Source organism: Symsagittifera roscoffensis, chromosome 3 (assembly GCF_963678635.1).
Source record: "Symsagittifera roscoffensis chromosome 3, txSymRosc1.1, whole genome shotgun sequence".
In the NCBI taxonomy this organism is placed as follows: domain Eukaryota; kingdom Metazoa; phylum Xenacoelomorpha; order Acoela; family Convolutidae; genus Symsagittifera; species Symsagittifera roscoffensis.
Window position 1 is genome coordinate 3461297 of NC_087064.1, and position 17583 is coordinate 3478879.

Here is a 17583-nt window from a genome sequence, read left to right on the forward strand (position 1 = left end):
AGAAAATACTTTTTAAGTTGATAATAACACGAATTCGAAAATAACCCAAATACCTTTTTAGCGTACACAAGCTCGAAACTCAACTTTTTCATTTTCGCATGCTGAAAAACAAAAAAAAAGATTTTGAAGTAAAATGTGAATTTTTGTTGAAAGCTCCCCATTTTGTAGGTGAAATCTCTCCATTCATACTTTATTTTAAGCCTACAATTTTTTTTGATATTATGTTCTTTTTTAAAATATTTTGAATCTAGATTGAGCGTTGCTTAAAGATTTTTTTCTTAGATACAAAGCTTGACAATCGTTTTTGAGACATAAATTCAAATTAGCCGAAATTAGTTCAGCTGATGTCTGTTTTAGAACATGGGCCCTGGTGCCAAAATTCTGACCCTCACGTCTTTGTCCACACGTGACCTTCCAGTGGAGTACGAAATAGTATCCCAAGTTTACCCTGTGTTCCAAGTGGGATCTACTACAGGTGGGACAGAAAATAGACTGAAATTTCTTATTGTTCTTTATTAAAATTATCCCTATTGTTGTGAATTGTGTTTTAGTAATCTTAATTTGACCTTCTATCTTAATCTTAAGTAGATACCTGTCATGTTTGTGTCTATTCGAATTCCATTGGACTTCGCGGCATTTTTCTAGTTGAAAAGAAAAGAATCAATTTTAATTCAAATCATTCTATTTTTATTCTTGTAATTCTAGTTAGTCAACTTTAGTTTTTCAGAAGAATTTGAATGCTCTTTTTTTCTTATGATTCCCCATTAATTTGAAAAATTAATTATACCATTTTACCATTTTTTTTACCAGTTTTCTGTGAAGGGGAGATTGAATTAGGGCAAAGTCCCTAATCGCTTTCCTCCCTTACTACAACATAATGTTTAATATATTAATCACAACAGCATCTGTTTTTTTTTTAAATTCAAAATACCTGAGTTTGCGAGAATGATGGAAACCTAGAGGAGAGTTTGAAACTGTTGAACATTCGAATCTTAATCTTCGTTTGCTTCTGCTTTGAAACTAGATCAGAAAAAATACTTCTTGGAGTATGAACTTCATGGTACAAATAGACACAGAAAAATTTTATCCGACTTTCGAACCAGTAGTGAAAAATAACTTTACAACGACATGGAAAACACCTACTGCGTGGTTCAAACGCTCCTTTTCACAGAATAAATTGCACATTTTATGAAAAAAATTGGTAGCTCAGAATTAATTTTGTCATATTTTATACGATGCTCATTTTTTTTACCTTATAAGACTAGAAATGTTATCTGAATAAATGATGTATTTTGACTCTTTTTTTATATAAACGTAGTTCAGACTTTTAGATAGGTCGCAATGATTTTTATTTTTTTAAGTTCAGTTGAATTTTATTATCAAACAGCGAAAATTAAAAGGCCACGAAAAATTTGATCGGCTTTAGTTTCGAAAAGGGAACTTATTTTTCTTATTTCACAGCAGAATAAAACTTTTTTCATTGACCCAGAGTTCTCACATAGGATTTAGTTTTATCTGAAAAGTGCCAATCATAAAGTTTTCGTGAAACTCAAAAAGCTCTAAGGCCATATTTTTTTTTTGAAATTCCAATTTTTTTTTCAAAAAACTAGTCATTATTTTTCCCTTGCGTTCATTAACTCTTTTTATTTCTCTGTTGGTTGTGTTTTATCTTTGATATTCAGTGATCTGTTGTTTGATAATTCCAATTGCATGTAATTTCCCTAGGTGTCCTTAGGATATCGGATGATCCCATTCAAGCCCAGTTCTTCGACTACGAGTTGATCACACAAATGGAAGTCATAGTTCAAGTCTCGCAACCTAGAGCGTCGCCGGTTAGTGTTTTTGATCAACTAACTTGAAATTTTTGCAAACTCATCCTGAGCAAAAATCCCAAAAAATTCAAAAAATGTTTCGTTATTTTAGCCTCGTTCTATGGTAAAACCGTTTATTTGTTATTCAGTTTTAATCATGCGGCAATTTTCGCACAGCTTCTCTAAATTTGCGTGCGGTGCAAATAAACTTGTTAAAATCGAGTCCTTTCAGTGTTTTGAGATTGTGCTGAAATCAAGACTTGTGACCCAAAAAAAATACAATTAATATTAGATTCGTTTTTTTCTACTTAAAAACATCGGGCCTCCTTACAAAAATCCCAAATACCTCCCTGGTTTTTCATGCATATCATATAAATCAAAGCATAAGAAATTCGCAGCACATTAGCATGACCCAATTATTGAAGAATCGAAATATCTGGTAGACCCTTTCGCAATTTTTATAGGACTTGGCAACTGTCAGAGCTGAAATCATGGACCTGAATGACAACTCACCTGTGTTCACAATAGTTGGAGAAACAACCTTGCAATTCAAAGGTAAACACATTTTTTAAATATTCAAAGGTAAACACATTTTTTAGGTATTCATTTCAGCAATACTCTCTAAAAAAATTGAATGATGTTCATTTGTAGAGTTGAGAAAACCCGAAAAAAGCTGGTCAGATTCTATTGGATTACAACTTCACATTCGCTCGAAGCTGGTCAAATTTAGAACGGTTTTTGAGCAGAAGCCTCCTTGTTACTCGGTCGAAACGCCACTGTAGTTGGCTCAAATTTTAACTTTTCAATTTTTGTTTCAAAGTATTCTTCTTAAAAAGAATATCGTAGCGAATCAAAATCAAATAGTCTTTCTTATTTATTAAAAATAGATAGAATACCCCGACTTAATCGGCTAATATAAAGAAGATCAGCCTTCATGGCTCTTTCAATGAATGGATTTCCCCGTTAGATTAGAACTCAGAGTTTGTTTTTAGAGTCGGAGGAAATAGTAGTTCCATTTCGGATCGTGGACTTGGACTCTGGCAAGAATGCAGAGGCAGTGTTTGAGTTCGAAACTGTTCCTCCTTCAATCACCACTCTGCTGTCTTCAGAATCGGTGAGTCGGAATGAATTCCGAATCAGAGACATTTGAAATCGGGCCTTATGGTTCGATGGCGTTCTCACAGTCTTTAAAATAAATTGTAAGTTGAACAGTAACTTCTGTATTTTCAGTTATAAGCCTGAAAACAAATTATTATTATATTATTATCAATGTTATAATTTTTGCTTCTAACCTTCCCGGTTGACCTCCATAGACCAAAAATACTAGTCATACAATTCCATAAACTAAATGTATGGAAAGTACTAGTCATACAAACTTCATACGTTTTGCTACCACTACGTTATCGAATTTTCAAAGACCTTTTTCTTATTTTGGCATATAAGAAAAAGGTGTCCTTAGGATATCGGATGATATTTTCGTATTGGCATAAGAAAAATTTTTTAGGTCAAAAATGCTATTCATATAGTTTCCATATTTTTAAAGTAGTTTCGAATTGGCCCCAAAAAAAATTTTTGGTTTTTCTTCAACCTCAAAACGAATTTTGTAGTCAAATAAACATTTTCCGAAAAAGTGCAGATTTTTTTGCGCGCATACTTTTTTTGTTTGTGTGCATGATTTAGTCTTGGAAAAACAAAAGTTGGTTTTCCGTTTGTTTTCCGAATAGATGTTTAGATGAATAGATGTTTAGAAGAAATAGATGTATTGAGCATTTTTGAAAAAGATTATCCAAAATTTTCAAAAACGCTCAAAACGCCAATTTTGTTGTTTGGCATGTTTATGTATGCATTGATCAATTCCAATTATTTAAGAATTTGTATTATAAAAACGATCATCTTTGAAAAATTTGCCAAATATGAAAAATTGATAGGATCCTTATTAGGTTTGTGGAAGACAACTCTTAGACTATTCAGATCGTTTCTTCTGCATTATAAAATTAAAAATACAAAATCGTGAAACTTTTAGTGATTCTAGTTTTGAGTTAACTAATTTTTTTGTCAATGAAATCAAACGTTCTCCAATTTAAAAAAATCATTTATAACAGATTTTATCGACTAGCTTCAAAATCAAAACACAATATAATTTATGTCAAAAGTAAGAAATCATTACGCACAAAAAAAATCATTAAATAAATCAGATTTTTAACACAATTCACAATTTATGCGGCAATAAGTGTTCGGCTTAAGCCATTACAGGTCGCTCGGGTTCTGATTGAACACAATTTACGTGCATGAAAATAAGATATTCATTTGCTTATTGATTGCTTATTTTCTCAAATGCACAAAATTCTGTTTATCAGAAATGCATCTTTTTAGTTGAATGGATTATTAGTGCGGTTTTCTATTTTTGAGAAACAATGCTAAAAATTAAGCTAGTTGAGTTTTCACGATTTTACTAGGGGTTGCTTGGGGATTTTGTTTATTGTGAACATTTTGTTGACCTTTTGTAGATCAACCGAATTGCCTTTCCACAGTCTACAAAAAAAAATAATAAAGACTCTCTTCTGCCGCAATCAGTTTTACTCAAAGAAGTCATTTTAGGTACTTTGTGATGTATCTAAAACGATCCCCCTACAATTAGTTTTTATTGGCACCGAAGGGTCTGGCGAATATTGATGAAAACAATAGTTGATTGAAATTGAGCTTCCAAGATATAAAAATAATCAATGGCAAAAACTTTCTGCCATAATTTATTTTTTTGTATCTCTATGGAGTTCATTTTCAATCCCAGTTTTGTTTTCATCAAAATGGCGATATGTCCATTTTTGCTTGGTCTATTGCTTAGAACCACTTTGTTGCCTAATTTGTTCCGAAAGAGACTTGATCCGCTTAAGGTTGACTTACTGCTTAAGGAGATTTGCTTAAAGCATCAAAAGAAAGCGGCTTGTAAAAGAATATGATCTAATTAATTTTATTGTTATTTTTGGTGTCTCATGTATCCTTTGATCCAATGAGTGTTAAAATTTTTTTTAAAAGTAATTTTTTATTTTCAATCTTCCTCCCTACACCATGTAAACTGCAAAGCGACGTATTTTACACCTTTACGCACATTTTTTAGATCATTTAGCATGCTTCCTTTTAATGTAGATTTATTTTGAGCCAAAGTATTTTTTTCGCGGCATTTGCTACACATCGAATGACAAATAACAATTTTGCGCTTAACAAACCTTAACAATTTGTCAAAAACTGGCAAATTTTATATCCTGAAAATTTTTCTTTTTAAAAACAGGCAATTTTTTAAAAATTAAATTGAGCTCAGAATATCGATGGTATTCAAATAGTGAAAAAATGAGTTTTTTTTAGATGTTACCAAAAACGTTTAAGAAAAAGGCAATCTATTCCACCTCACATTTTGCACGTTTGTAGCATTCCGCTGAAAAATATGTTATGGGAATAGTTAATAAGATCAGTTGATTTTGGTCTAAACAAAAAAAACAAGACTGCCCGTTTATCAGGGCAATGTCCTGAAAATTCAGATTGCCCCTCAATCCATATCGAATAGTTTTTGGGAAAAGAAAAAATGAAAAACTATAAACTTTGGACAATATCAAAGATCAAGTGAAAATTTTTGAGACGTACGAAATTAATGTGACCGGTTAGCTAGCTTCAATTGATTATGGATTATGTCTTTTGTGTGGATGATTCACCACGCATAAATAGTTTGTATTAAGATTTCAGGGTTTTGAATAAAATCTAAAAAGCCCACATAAACTAGTCCAGAGCATGGCCAAATTGGAAATTTTCAAACTCCCAAAACTTTATAAAAATGATCGAAGATAAAATACCTTTTTAAACTTGATTAATAGAATCCATATTTTCAATAATGCAAAAAATTTTGATAAAAAAAAGTATTATTACGATTGCCAAAAACTGACTGAAAAAAATCACATCAAGCTTAAATAGTCATTTTTCTGTATTTTTTTTAAAGAGCAGTACTTCGATCGCCGATAATGACCAAATAAAATAATCACACCACCCAATTTAACTAGTACACACACTACCTAAATTTCAAAGTAAAAATTCTCTAAAATTGGAAAAATAAGCGCAATTAAAAATTCAACCAGACAATGTTTAATCACTGATTTAATTAAGAAACCTGAATAGTGGTAACAATTTTCAGTTTTTGGCATCTAAGATATGGTCAGAAAAAGATGAAATCTTGTGTTGTGAACATAGTGTTTCAGGTTTAAGGCAACCAATCGAAATTTTTGAGAAGACTACAAAATAGTTCTTTTGATAATTAATAACGTTTTGTAGCAATGGATGATATTGTCAGATCTTCAGATACGCTTCTCGATTAAAACGTTATCAAAAAAATTTACCCTGGAAAAATTTAACTTCGACTGTTATATATAGGCTACAATTGCAAACTATTGCAAATGTTATAAGCAAAATAACCATTGCAAAATAACATTGTAAAATAACCACACTCCGAAAGTTTTTCCACATCAAAAGAGTTCAAAAGACGCGTGAAGATGGGAAAATAATTTCGCACCATGTTCAACCCAGGTACTTCTCCGAACCCAAACCCGCTTTTTTTGTTACCCTAGTCATTAAATAATTTTTCTCAGAATCAGATTATACTTTTAATGGAAATTTATTTTGACTGATGTTTTTTCAAGATCACTAGGTAATATCTGTCAAGATTTCTGCAAAGTCAGCACAATCTTACAAAATCTTGCAGGATAAGCTTCAACTCATTAAATTTACAAAATAAAACTCATGTTCAAGAACGTTCAATAATCTTGCTAGATAGCAAGCCTTTATCTCATCGATGCTGAAAAAAGTCTATCAAGTTATTTTTGTGTCGAGAAAAATCAGTATATAATTTCAATAGTTTTTCATTCAGTTTTATAGAACATTGAATGCTTTGCACTCTGCAATTGAAATTCGACAAAGTAACTAAAACGAAACAATGAACTGCTTTTTTTCTCCTATATACACGTGTTAAATCTCAATCAAAGAAATTCCATCAAAAATTTAATGAAATGCCTTGAAATGTGGTAAAGCCTTTTTGTGTCATTCTAGCTCTACAAAACGAGTTTAGTAAATCAACCGCAAAAAAAAGTTTAATGGAAATTTTTTCATAAAACTAAAATATCAAACTTTGTTTCGTTTATTCTTGTCTATTACACTTTTCCAACCTTATGTTAAATTCTTTGCAACGACAACTTTATCTCAACGATCTGTCTGTTCCGCATGCAAAACAAAACAGAATTTATGTTTGTCCGATCACGCTAAAAAAATTATGTCAAGGAAATTCGATGTGCGGTTGGTGTTGGTTGGCCCGATTCTTCGAGTTTTCCCATCATACAACAAGAATTGTCTGTGACTGGGCTAGTAACGCCTCGATTGAAACCCTTGTCAGCACTCATCTTATTTGCCCGAACATAACTCTTGAAAAAATATATAAAACTCTTTTTCATGTTTTTAACGCTTCAAGTTAATGTTGTTTTTTGCAAGTCGGGGTTATAAATGGAATTGACGAAAACCTAGCACTTTGAAAAAAATACATTTAACGGTTTTTCATGTTTTTTAACGTTTCAATTTAATGCTGTTTTTTACGATTCGGGGTTATAAATTCAACTGACAGAAAGCTAGATATTAGGCATATTTGACAGTTAGAAAAAATAAGCAAATCGAGCAACAATTTTGGTCAAAAAAATGCAAAAAATTTAAAATAACATATATTTTTTTCTTTTTTATTGTTTACAGAATGTTTTGAGTTTTCTAAATTTACTATTTCAAAGAAAGAACGCTGAAAAAACTAGAGCAAAATCTCATTGCATTTATTAGCTTAACCTAAAATTAAAGGTAGAATTTACTTATAATAAACCTGCTCGGTTGCTAAATTGCTCGAATAAGACCAAACCTCAAAAATTCAAACTGTTTTTTTCTCACAACCGAGACAACGTTTTGAAAATTTTTTAATGTCGGTCTAATCAGGGCTGAAAACGCTTTAGTACGATATATCACGATATGTTACGATGGTTATTTGCGTTGAAAATTTTGGTTGAAACAAAACGAACCTGCTTACTCCTCTTATTTGCTCGAAATTAGACCAAAAATTACAAAATTCAAACTGAATTTTCCCGACACTGGGAATTTGATTCAAAACTTTTAACATAGTTTGAATCTCGACTGAAAGGGCTTCAATAAGATATTTCGCTCAACTTACCCATGATGATTATTTGTGGTACTTGCTTTTGCGTGGAAAACAAAAAAACTAAAAAACCCGAATACAAAATTCCTCCCCATTTTCAATGGTCGGAAGAATATAGACTTTGTTTTAACTACAGTTAAGCACTTCCAAGAAAGCTCGCGCGGTTTCAAAAGTGATATCATAATAAAACCCATTAAACGTGCGTGATTCTGTTTAATGGGTTTTTGAGAAACAAAAATTTTAGAAAAAGTGTTTTAGCGTTGGAAAAGTGGGCTGAAAAAGTTTCGCGAATTTTTTTGGGTTTTTTTTGAACTCAGTCTTAAAAAAACAGTCTAAATTTCCTAAATTTTCTAAATTTTCTAATTTTTTTTTGAATTTTTTCTTTTTTCTTCAAAAACTGTTTTCCAATTGACCTATTTTACTATGACTCTCAAATTGGCCGAGGTTATTTTATTTCGATCCGATTTTTTTATCACAACATGCAGGAAAAAAACGGCATCAATTTGAGAAAATATTTTTGTATTTTTTAAACTATGGTCGGATTATTCTGTGCTATACTTGTGCTATCCTTGCTATCCTCAGTAACCTGCTATCCTTGTTATATTTTGGGAACTAGTAGTTTCAAAATTGAATCTTCTGTTTCAGAATGAGCTGATTTTTGCTCCTGTCGACTTTGAGCTGTTGCCTGAACAGATAATTCCTGATAGAGATGGAAGGAGGATCTTCCAAGTGGACATTACTGCCAGTGACAATGGCACTCCAAGACTATCTTCCGCTACCACGGTTAGCCTTGAAGACATGATTAATTAATTGAGTGTGAAATAACCAGCTTAGAAATATGCACAACAAAAACGGTCAGCGTAAATAAACCGGATGAAGTTTACTTGAGCCGGTGAAGTCATTTTGAGCTGCAAGTAAAGTTAAATTTCAAGCGGGCTGTATCCAATGTTTCCCATCTGCCTATGATAATCCGTAAGCTTGAAATATTTTTTCTAAAAAATGAAAAAAAAATGAAAAGCTTTATTTTTGCGATCAAATTATATTATTGACGATTTTTTTATACCAATTTGATTAAAAAATACGACCTCGCAGAAACTTATCGAACATAGAAAGCACAACCCTCTCAAATACATTTCTCAGACATTTCTCAGACTCTCAAATACATTCAACGCCTCCCAATAAAAGAAAAGGCGGTGCATTTGATTTCAGTGATTGAAAATGTAACAATCACAAAAAATTGCCCTGTCAGGATTACAGCCAGGGCTTTGGTGATAGTGGACGAGGCTGTTTTCCTTTCTCTTTAATTGCCCCGGGGTAATTGGAGAGAGGAATGCAAGTCTCTTACACTATCGTTAAATGAACCAATTAAGAGAACCCTATAAAAGGTACTGCAGAATGTAAATTGTTAATTTCAGCGCTCATAATCTCAGTTGGAGGAACTTTTTAAGCATTTCTTCAATTTGGCTAGGCAGCCCAAGTGTTAAACATTTATGAACGAGTGTTAATGACTAAATGATTACTGGTTTCCTGATTACTTTGATCATGGGTATCCTTTGGTTGTGAACACAAAACTTCAGCATGTTTAGAAGCTTGTCTCTGGATTCCTGAGAGCTACGCACACTTAATTTTGTGACTACTCAGTGCAGTGTGACCTCATAATAAAAACAAGGCCTTAATTTTTATTTGATATGATGCCCTTGTTTTACTAACTGACGCATTCTCTCAGAAGTTATGTTTAACTATTTCAATAAATATAACGTTTAATAATGTTTAACTTTTTTTGCTTCATATTGAGAAACATTTTTTACAATTCGACTGATAGAGAATTAATGAGAGTTAAATGTTACTGCTGAATTAGAATCAAATGCTCAACCACAAAGTATTCGCAAAAAATGATTCAAAAATCATCTTCAAAACACCTATGAGGTCGCATAAAAAACTTCCTAAAAACATTTACAGGTTTCTATTTATTTGAGGCGACTAGTTTTGCAAGTAATTTATCATTTAAGTTTAATAGATTAATTTTGATTGTTTCCAAGTTACCCATCTTCAGTTGTTGCAGTGCAAATAGCGAATTTTTATCAACCATAGATTTAGTTGCAATCCCGTACCTAGCAGATTTTTTAATTCAGATCTGAAATAACCTTTTTCAGATCTAAACTTCAGATCTCAAATGGGTTGTGAAATGTTTAAATAACGCTTGGATACTTTATGAATTGGCTATTTCAGATCGGAAATTTTGTTTTTCTGGATTATTTCAGATTTTGCTTTTGATTTGCGCAATTGATTAGTAGTCGCAAAATAAAAAAAAATCTTACTGAAGTTTTGACGCAAATTTTTTCGGCCCTGGAGAAAAATTTATTTAAAATTTTCATTAAACTCCAATCACAATGAAAAAAGTTTTTACTAAAAAGAATCAACCAACCTCTTATGGCGTTTGTTAGAGTAATTTAGTTTTGCTTGCAGAGAAAATTATCCGAGTCTAAAGCCCGCCCTTATTGGTTTGTGGTCGAACTGTTACCCATTTTTAATATAATATCTTTCATGAAAAGCAGGTTTGTAATTAAATTCTGTCAAATTGCTGTATGCTATTGGACATAATTTGGGTGCCAAGTACGAGTAGATATTCTTTTTTGGATCACCTGATATGGGTGCGATTTTTGATTCGGGTCCAACCAAATGTAGAACAAGTCCGCATCTGAAGATATTTTCCCATTCGGTGGCATTTTTGTTGGCTTTAAATAAATCTGTTTTAATGTATCTTGGAGCTAAGAATGTGAATATAAACGATGGCAAAATAGTCAAGTTTGGACTAAAATAGGGATATCTTTTGCTATCGCCTTTTTCGCGGGGCTGATTCAGAGGGGTGCAAAACAAACTCCTTCTCACCCTCTGTGATTTGACCCCTGACCTTCGAAAGGCTCCTCCTTTTTTAAAATTATTTTACGACTTCAACTATTAGTTGACCAACCCTAAAATCTTTCTGAAGGCGCCAAAAACCAATAAATGCTAATTTAAAGCGAGAGCGCACACCAAACAACGGCACCCTTTGGTCAAAACTATCCAAAAAACGCCCAAAAAATGCTTCAAGTTGTAAAAAACATAAAAATTTTCAGCCAGCGCAGATTATAATTGAATATGATACAGCGACGCTGCGAATTTTCTATCAAGAACTTAGTAGCAGAACCTAGACCTAGTACGTAAACATATTTGCTAAAACAAAAGAAAAACAACTCATTATTTTCCTGGTAAAGATTTCTTTGCAGATGGGGAGAGGGGTTGTTAAAGAGATCCCTAGAATAGTTATGAATTGGATCGTCTACGTCTCGGTTTAGCAATCGATTAGCTGCTCTTCTCATAGTTAATTCGCCGACTTCATGCCATTCCAAATCGGGCTGATAAAAACTTTTCACTTCATCCAAATACACTTTGAGAAAACTGCTTCCGGCTTCAAAATGCATCACCCCATTACTTAATAAATTGCCGTCTCGTTGACTTCTGCTTCTTTCAACCCAGGTCACTTTTTTATCGAAAGGTTTTCTCGTTTCGAAAAATACACATTTTTTTGAAAATCCGAAAAACCCCTACTAAAATATGTATAATTGAAAAACTAACTAGTTTTCCTTGCGAAAAGCTCAAATTTGCTTTTGCTTTTTTTAATGTTATAATTGAGTTTACATGCATCTACGTGGTTCCTTTTGAAAAATGGCCGGTAAAAATGACAAGAACAAGGTTTTTTCAATTGTTCCGTTTTTAAATAAAAGTGACAGATTTTTTGCGCTCGGATGATTTTTTTTTCAGGCAAAATTCAAATTTTAATTTGGAAAACAATCATTTTAGTTCACACATTTAAAAAATAATAATTTCTCACCTTCAACCATTTTTTGTGTTTGTTATTGGGGTTTAAAACTTCCAATTTAGCTGATATGAGAAATATAATTTGCGCAAAGTTTCCAATTTGCTTTTACACATTGCGAAGGCAAAAAATGTCTCCATCTCAAATCCAAAATGAAATGAGGCAAGCTATTGGCCCCAAAATTGCGCTTATTGTTCTGACTTCCGAAAAGATATTTTACCGGTGATCAGTTATCGTGACTTTATGATGTTTGAAAGTTGCTAATTTTGCCAATTTGGTATGATAACGCACGATATACTTCGTACTATTCTCGCATAAGTGGCAAAGTAAATTGTTCTAAGCTGATCTGAGGCGAACAATTTGCTCGTAAAAATGCGTTACAAGACTCATAATTCGTTTTTGCCCTTTGGCATAGCGTGAGGAGGTTGGGACAAACAAAGAAAAAATTTGGTTTTCATTTTCAATTCTTTTTTCCATTTTTGAAATAAAAAATTTTTCAGGGCTTGAAACGGCAGTTGGCACATTCAGGGTTTTGCCAAATTACCAGCAGCTGAGGGATAATGTTCAAAAACGTAGGCCCAAATTTCCAAATTTAAAAAAATCGAATTTTTTCTTAACAAATACTCCCTTAAAACGCTTCAAAACACGACATGAACAAGCCGCAAAAACACCAGTCTGTAACCGATTTGTTAGAGGCAGATTCAGTACTCCAATTGAAAAATTCTTTAAAAAATTTTAAAAAAAGTAAGCAACCATTTTATAAGCTATTTTTCATTTTTTCGAAATTATTGATATCATACAGGAGGTAGAGATCTAAAAAGGCAAGATTGATCAAATCAGGTCGAATTCTTATGTGAATAGTGGCAAAAAGACAAGTTACAAAATTTCAAAACTCTATCTAGAGTCAAATTATGCTGCATTTTTTGAATTGTGATGCAAATTTGTTGGTTTTACATACAACGTGAAAAAAATTTCTTGCTCGAAATTTTACTTGAAGAAACTGAAAATTTTATGCAAAATGTTTCATTAAGTGATTTGATAAATTTATCTGATACTCAAAAGTGCAAAAGTTAAGTGTAAATTGAGGTTTTTACTCTGAAATGCTTCTTTTCCATAATGATTTCGAATGAAACTTGCTGAGAACTTAAAAAATACTCTTACAAACACCAAGAGCAAATCATCAAAGCTATTAAAATCTGCTTTCATGGACTTTTTCCAGGTCTGAAAAAGCCAGTTTTAACCATCTGCAGTCATTTGTGCATCGAAGTGAATTCTTTCTCGATTAACCGGAGGAAAAAACCCTTATTGAGATGTGAAACATTTCGAGCAGTTAAATTGAGCTGATCAGTCTGACAACTTCTCTAAATTCAACTATTCTACGCATTTTCACTATCTTCACTCGCAGATTGAAGAATATGGTATTTCGGACCCGGAAAAAACTGTCGGACCCGGAAAAAGTCCTTAAAATTTATAAAAATTTCCATAGGCGCTGGGTTTGATCAAATATTCTTAGGTTATGTTAGGTTATTTTTAAATTTCTTGTGAAGGTTGCCCAAAGTCATCCTTGAAAAGAAGCATTTCAGAAAATAAAAACCCTAAATTTGCGCCTATTTTTGTCCGCTAGTGTATATCGTAATGTGTCTCTAATTTTTATGGCTCCTCTGACGAAGTGACTTGAATTGAGTAGTATCTACTGATTCTGCCAAGCTTTGAGTGTGCAGTCATTTCGAGGAACGGCAAAACCTTTATTTAAATATGTGAGCAAGCAGTACTATACATTTTCATCGAGACTTACTGAACCTTGTTTTAGCTAATCTAACTAATTTATCTGAAAAACTGTGAAAGTCTGTGAAGTTGGCTATAGATACATATTCGATGCTAATGCACATAAAAGGATGAAAATTTGATCATAACTTTTTCGAGTCAACGAACTGTCGGCTCAGATTGAATGATTTTTGCAATTAGGTATACCTGAAAATTTTTAAAGGTTTACATAAGCGGTTTAACCGGACGAAACATTCAATCTTCTCTTTGAAGCAATACCTTAGTTTTTAAACAGCAATGACCGAGAAAAAGTATATTTTGGTTCGTAAAAAGTAGCGTTTGTTTTTGTTTTCCTCGGTAACATAAAAAAAATCACTGAATAAAAAAAGCTTGAATTTTTATCTCATAAACACATAAAAATGACTCTTTTGTACGTGTTCTTATCATTATTTTCTGCAAGTAAACCGGTTTTCCTTTTCCCCGGTTTGAGGTAGCCGAAATTTTGTTCGACATCACGTGATGTTACCCTCGCATGAATGCATTTGGCAAGTTTTCTTATCGCAAGCTTCAGCTTGGGATTTTTCTCTAAAACTACTTGTTTTCAGGACAAATTAAGCAAAAAAAGCGTTTTCAATTAATTTCGAGCGGAAGAAAATTTAAAAAATGATTTACTTTTTTCCGCTCCCTGTTTATCAGTTTGTAATCTTGTTAATATTGTTCAACTGCTTGTTCATTTCGAAGAACGACCTTCAATTCCAACACTGTTTTTGATTTTTCTCAAGTCAGCTCTCACCAAGGTGTCAAAGTCCAGATAGAAACCGCCATACTTGTACAACAGAAGCGCCCGCATAAGGTCACTCAGATGTGTGAATGTACACCAGTTCTCTTAATTGAAAACTGTCAAGAAATCATTTAAAACTGTCTCGGAAAACAATTTCTGAATATCGATTGTGTAGAAATTCAAACGACTGGGGTAGAATTCGTAAACTAGATCTCTCAAACAGGGCTCAGAAATGTTCAGAAAAGGTGACGTCATAATAACTTTAACAGGAAGACGAGAAAACTTTACAGCTGATTCAATAGCGCAAACCCACCGACAAAATATTTTTGATTCATTGTAAGACTCGACAAAAAATAGCTGCTCGTTTTTTGCTGAAAACTTTGACGAAAATGTATTCAGTTTAATTATAGTTCCAAAGTAGTTTGGAAATAGCTTCGCATACAGAAGATTGTTTCTTTTTGACTCTGATATGTTAGGCAATAATATAACATTTTGTACGATATCTAAAATACAAAAGACATTCGGAAAATAAGAGAAACCAAAATCTCTTCACTTTTAGCGAGGTAGTTTTTGACTTACTCTCTTTCATTGGGAAATTTAACAGTTGAAAAATTATTGAATAGGGGTTTAAGTATAAGCGTTCTTATAATAGAAACGGACTATATTTAGACAGGAAAAGCCTGATAATTTTTTCAAACAGGGGCGGATTTAGGATTTTCTCGAGGGGGTGAGCGGATTTTCAAAAAAAAAAATCGAAAATTGTGTCAATTTTTTTTATTGAGAACCAAATTGATCTTCTGAGCTCTCCCGAATCACTACAAAGAAGAACCTATTTTGACCAAATTTTCTGCGCCGCAGGCAAATTTTAGAAAAGGCAGGCCAAAAAATAGCGTTTATTCGGGTGGCCACTTACCAGAATCCAAAAGTAGCATAAAAACGTGTAATGCTGCCAAAGCCCAAATGAAGTTGCAGCAACCCGAAAATTTAGCACACCTCAGCAAAATTGAGTTCCGCCTTAACATTTTCCACTGTTTCATTCTTGCAAAATAAATTATAAACGCGTTTTAACTTCTTCATTCAATAAACTGATTAGTATATAAGCACTTAATTTAAGCTTAATTCATAAAAACAAAACATGTTCAAATCAAGTTTAAAAGGAGATGAATCTTAGATGAAAAAATATTCAAGCAAAGATTGTATGTATAATGATCGCATTTTTCTATTTTTCTATTCTACGCGGCTTGTTAAATTTGTCAGGAATATATTTGAAACTACCGCTCGATTAGATTTTTTCTACAAATCATGATTCAAAACACGACATGTTAAGTTTTTCAAACATGCTTAAAATATGAAATATATAATCAGCAGCAACACCATAATAAAATTTTAAAGATGATTTAAGCAGAGGCGAACTGATGTAAGTGGACTTTATTTTGTTATTCCAACCAGATTATAATTATTTATCATGCGCAGCTGTGATCCCCATTGTTCAGAATTTCAAAGAAAATGCGGAATATTTACGCTTGGGTTGTTTTTTCACTTCATCAAAATTGGGCGATCAAAATTATACTTTTTCTTAAAAAATACACTCCATTAAAAATATGAAGATGAACTAATATGAACTGATTTCAAGTCTAAGAAAATTTTTTTACGTCGCATGTTTTTTTCTGGAGTTTTTAAATTGCCAATGTGTTCATGCTCTGGAGTGTTTATTGCGCACTTTGATAATTTTATTCATGACAAAATCGTTCAAAAAAGAACTAAATCAATTCAATGGATCGTGATAAATAACAGTACAGAAATTTCTCCCACAGAATTCAATTATCTGGCAATTTCATTTTGAACAACAAATTAGCACACTAATTATCTTACATCTGACAATTTTATGCTCGAAAATGAAAAAAAAAACAGATGATTTTGTCAAAATAACCATTAAGATAGTTTCATTTCATTTCAATTACATTGGAAATAAATGTTTTTTTTCTGAATATTATAACAAAAAAAATCTATTTTTCTGTTCAGTTAATTGCAATACACTCTTGTTCTTCCCCATGTAAATCCTATAAAGTATAGTTTTTCAATCATATAATCACGATGATACAAACACTTATCGCCCATATATTCGCAAAGTATTCAGTTTTTTTTTCTGAAAATTATCGCATTAGAACCTCTTTTCATCGTCAAACGATGAACAGAAAACTTATTTTGTTCTCAGCTCTCAAAAAAATCTATTTCAAAACATGGTTTACTGTAAGCATGACGTTCATTTTGAAACAAGAAAAAAAATCATTGGATTTAAAAAAAGTTTATTGATTAGTGCATTGCAACTTTTTTTTTAATTTTTATTTTCACTAAATTAACAAAATGTTTTTATAATCTAAAGAGGCTGATTTTGGTTTGGATTTGTATTTCCATTTTTGAAAAAAGTGACAGAATTTTTGTGCTCGGGGTGGTTTTTTCCCCAAGACAAATTTCAATTTTTTTTAACAAACCAGTCTTTAAGTAATTTTTTGTATTATCCAAAGGTATTATTGTCGTAAAGTTTTGAGGGTTTAAAGACTGCCAGTTTGGCCAATTCGACAAATAACGCGTGATATGATATACTTCACACTATTAACGCGTAAGCGGAGATTTAATCCGTCCGAGAATTGGTTCAATTTTGATATTGATTGAAGCAGGCTATGGGTCAGGGGCGGATTTAGGATTTTCTCGAGGGGGGGTGCAAATTTTCAAAAATTGTTCGAAAATTTTGAATTTTTTTAGGCCGACCAAATTGATTTTTCGAGCTCTTCGAAAGCACAGTGTTTTGACCTTATTTTGGCAAAATTTTGTGCGCCGCTGGCAAAAGGTATTCATGGCAAAATCGTTCAAAAAAGAACTAAATCAATTCAATGGATCGTAATAAATAACAGTACAGAAATTTCTCCCACAGAATTCAATTATCTGGCAATTTCATTTTGAACAACAAATTTGCACACTAATTATCTTACATCTGACAATTTTATGCTCGAAAATGAAAAAAAAACAGATGATTTTGTCAAAATAACCATTAAGATAGTTTCATTTCATTTCAATTACATTGGAAATAAATGTTTTTTTTTCTGAATATTATAACAAAAAAATCTATTTTTCTGTTCAGTTAATTGCAATA

At 32.2% G+C, this 17583-nt stretch overlaps 1 protein-coding gene across 1 annotated transcript in view; it reads left to right on the top strand.

Annotated features, from left to right (window-relative positions):
* LOC134841161 (protocadherin Fat 4-like) overlaps positions 1 to 17583 on the top strand; it is a 112575-nt gene that overhangs the window by 45824 nt on the left and 49168 nt on the right. The window contains exons 23-28 of the mRNA XM_063856962.1: positions 358 to 475; positions 1726 to 1832; positions 1924 to 1935; positions 2276 to 2366; positions 2804 to 2925; positions 8677 to 8814. Coding sequence (XP_063713032.1) covers positions 358 to 475; positions 1726 to 1832; positions 1924 to 1935; positions 2276 to 2366; positions 2804 to 2925; positions 8677 to 8814 — 588 coding nt within the window. The remainder of the gene's footprint in view (positions 1 to 357; positions 476 to 1725; positions 1833 to 1923; positions 1936 to 2275; positions 2367 to 2803; positions 2926 to 8676; positions 8815 to 17583) is intronic.